This window comes from Castor canadensis, chromosome 12 (assembly GCF_047511655.1).
Source record: "Castor canadensis chromosome 12, mCasCan1.hap1v2, whole genome shotgun sequence".
NCBI lineage: Eukaryota > Metazoa > Chordata > Mammalia > Rodentia > Castoridae > Castor > Castor canadensis.
The window spans coordinates 69,276,225-69,279,501 of NC_133397.1; the positions used below are offsets into that span (position 1 = coordinate 69,276,225).

At 42.0% G+C, this 3,277-nt stretch overlaps 1 protein-coding gene across 2 annotated transcripts; it reads right to left on the reverse strand.

Annotated features, from left to right (window-relative positions):
• Positions 1 to 952: 952 nt before the first annotated feature.
• Positions 953 to 2,963, reverse strand: LOC109678022 (regenerating islet-derived protein 3-beta-like). Of its 2 annotated transcripts, XM_020153728.2 has the most exons (5): positions 2,885 to 2,963; positions 2,285 to 2,400; positions 1,969 to 2,106; positions 1,297 to 1,423; positions 953 to 1,020 (listed from the first exon to the last, which is right to left on the reverse strand). In XM_020153728.2, the coding sequence occupies exons 1-5, from the start codon at positions 2,961 to 2,963 to the stop codon at positions 953 to 955; spliced, it is 528 nt and encodes a 175-aa protein (XP_020009317.1). The 2 variants fall into 2 exon arrangements, with proteins under 2 accessions (XP_020009317.1, XP_020009318.1); XM_020153729.2 differs by lacking the exon at positions 1,969 to 2,106 and having other exon boundaries at positions 2,885 to 2,960.
• Between the last annotated feature and the right edge of the window lie 314 nt (positions 2,964 to 3,277).

Consider the following 3,277-nt stretch of genomic DNA (forward strand, 5'->3'; position numbering starts at 1 on the left):
AAGCAGAAATTAAATGGCTGTCTATGGTTATTCCTAGTAGATATATCAGAGAAAGAATTTGCCCTGTTACCTCAATGCTCTGATTAACCCAAAGAAAAATTGTTGGCTTAAATTATCTTCAAAAGGAAGTAACAATGCCTAAGACTCTATGTCAGCAGTGTAACTGAAAATCTAAATAATGAATTTATGACTATTGTAAAATAGTCAAAGTCCAAGGTGGATTGCAATTTAAAGAAAAAAATGACTTTTCACAGAAAATAATTTCAGAAGCAGTGTTGAAGTAACGTCAGACTTCCCTAAGGCTGGCTGTATTACACTATGAGGGGCATGTGTGGCCTTTGTGTGTGTGGCAGGACAATGTCTTCATCTGTTCTCTCCATGAGCATGGCGCATTGGTAGGAATTTTCTTTAGGCCAGGGTGGAACTCGCAAGAGGGAAGCATGAACTTCTTTTTCCAATCATTTTGCTCTCCTTTACACAGTTTTAATAATTGTTGAATGTTAGTTCTACTATTCTGTGCCAGATTTGTTGTTTGTTTCTTGTAGTCCTGTGCATTAAGCCCAGTGCCTCACACATGCTACACAAGCATTCTGCCACTGAGCTACATCCCAGCACTATGTCAGATATTTCTGTAATATGAGAAATTTTTGTAATTAGCATGTGTGATTTTTGTAACTAGGAAAAAATAATAAGAAGAATTAACTGCTAAAAATAGAACACAAAAGACAAAAAGTATAAGCTAAGATTTTTAATATTCTTCTCTGAGACCATAGGCCACAATAAAACAGAGGGACTGAAAGAAGAGTAGAAAGAAAGGAAGAAGAGGGAAGATCAGAATAAGGAATCATGTTTGGGAGTGTGGACAGAACATTCCCTCCTGGGTGAGTCCACACTTGGTCACCTGTCAGTGGTGAACTTCTTGATATATGTAGGCTGCTGACTTCCCATCTGCCTAGTTCTTAAACTTGCAGACATAGGGTAATTGCACATCACAGTGGTAATCTCTCCACTTCAAAAATCCTAGACAGAAAGAAGATGTAAAGTGAATACGACAGGGGAATCTCATGAATCCAAAGATGTATCTCAGACTCTGGCCTAGACCTTAAACCTGCTCCCTCATCTTCACAAGTGTCCTACTTTGGGAAAGGAGACCCAAAGAAAGGAGACTTTACAAAAGACTGGAAAGACTAATCCACATTCCATTTTCTAACTCAGGAGAATTGCCAAGAAGGCAGGCCTGAGAATGTGCAAGGAGGGGTGGGAAAAACTGGCCAGAGTGGTTTCTCAGTTTTTTACCTGAGTTTCGTGACAGGCTTCCACAGTAGCCACGGTCTGAAGCAGTGAAAGGATTTCTTTCCCAGTTAAGGTAATTCAGCACATCAGTGTTACTCCACTCCCATCCACCTCCATTAGGTTCTTCACCCTACAGAGGATAAGATGCAGCAGTGGGAAGGGAATGAACATTAGTACTCTGTTTACATGGTTCCCTACCTAGAACACCTGCCCTCTCCCTTGCCAGTGCCTCATTGAATGTGATCCCACAATTCCTCACTCTTATTTCCATAATCCAGTCAATACTCAGAAGAAATTTGAATCACTCCAAGTAACATGCTCCTTGTTATACATGACTGGTTCTGTATTTATGGTTTCCTCTGTGCCTCCAAAAGACAAAATATAAATCTTATTTTCATTTAGGATTTTCTCAAGATTGTATGAACAGATAATCTAAATTCAGAGACCAGATCAACATGGACTCTTTTGAAACTGGTACATTAACTTCATCTGAATACTAGGAACTTACACAGAACTCAGCACTTCAGCTGGATTCAAAGACTTTTCTTTGCCTCAAATGTTTCCCAGAATCTGAGGTCTATGTTTCCTGGGGTTCTTCCTGTGCAAGCAAAGAAATCAGGGCTGGAACACAACAGCCACTTAAGGGGTAACAATGAAGTGAGAATGGAATCGCACCAGTGTGGGGTCATGGAGCCCAATCCAGATATATTGGTAGCTGTTCACAGTACTTTTGACCAGAGAGGACACGAAGGATGCTTCGGCCCCATTGAGCACAGAAACAAGATGTCCTGAGGGCCGCTTCTGGCAGGCCAACTGTGTGAGGAATAATGAGAAAAAAAATGAGAGGAAGCCTGATACCTCAAAGGATAGGACAGATTTATGACAGAAGTAGGATGATGCGAAAGACAAAGATATTCATATAAATCCCAAAGAAAAGTTGAGATTTGTATTCACTTTCCTCCAAACCCTCAACCCAACTCCCAGCACTCACATCTGCATCCATCCAGGATTTTGGAGTCTTAAACAAGGCATAGTAGTGGGAGGCATCCTGGGAGCCTTTGGGACAGGTGATACGTGGAGAGGGCTGTTCCTTCTGGGATTCTTCACCTGGGGTAGAGGGAGATAAATTGAGGAATAGGGTGAAATAATGAGTGGGGATTGGGTAAGGAGGTCAATTTGGGAAACTGTGTGAGGCCTGACTTTGGGCATTTCTTGTCATTTAAACTTCTAGCTCACTCAATTGTCCATGATGCCCCTGACTCTGGGCTAACAGTTCTTTAACTCAATTTTCTAATCCTCCTCTGTCCCTACATTTAATTAGTTACTATTCTCAATTTTCCTCTTCAACCTACCAACATAAATTAGAGCTTCTGGACAAAATAAGAAAGAATGTCATTCCATTGATGATGGGCCACAGTGGTGGCACCACCACCATGGATCTAGAGGAAGGCAGAATTAGGGAAGTATTGCAGGGTATTTACTTGTGTCAGGATTCCCCTCAGCATTACAAAATTGGACCCATGGTAACCTTCTTCCTTTTCTTCATACTGAACACTCAAAGAAGGCAGGGATAGAGGAAGAGAAATCTGACCTTGGACCTGAGATAGAAGCATCAGGCAAGAGAGCAGCATCCAGGACACACGGGGGATGGCCATAAGGGTCAGCATCATGTCTGTGAATGAGGAGATAATCAGAGTCACAGAAGGAAGTGTGGTCAGAGAGAGGACTTACAGAAACTCCATTGCCTCTTTCCTTCTCCTGTGTTCAGTCGCATAGGTACACATTGATCTTGGTCACATCCAGCTCCTCCTATAGTTTTGAAATGAACTGGGAAATCTACATTTTGTCCTCCCTCTCAGAGCTTTGCTGATTTGCAGAGTTCCTGTGTCCTCCTGTACCTTCACCTAACCATGTGAGGTAAAGCTCCTGCCACGGCTCTCATCTTCTTTCATCTCACACTTACCTTCTTGTGAGGATCTGGGAT

What these genes read in the sequence shown, in the direction of transcription:
- LOC109678022 (XM_020153728.2), bottom strand. Translation starts at nt 2,963, where the DNA reads ATGATGCTGACCCTTATGGCCATCCCCCGTGTGTCCTGGATGCTGCTC. An exon ending in GGCTCCATGACCCCACACTG is followed by an intron (nt 1,424 to 1,968) that starts GTGCGATTCCAT and finishes TATCCTCTGTAG; the next exon opens with GGTGAAGAACCTAATGGAGG. An exon ending in AAGCCTGTCACGAAACTCAG is followed by an intron (nt 1,021 to 1,296) that starts GTAAAAAACTGA and finishes CTTTCTGTCTAG; the next exon opens with GATTTTTGAAGTGGAGAGAT.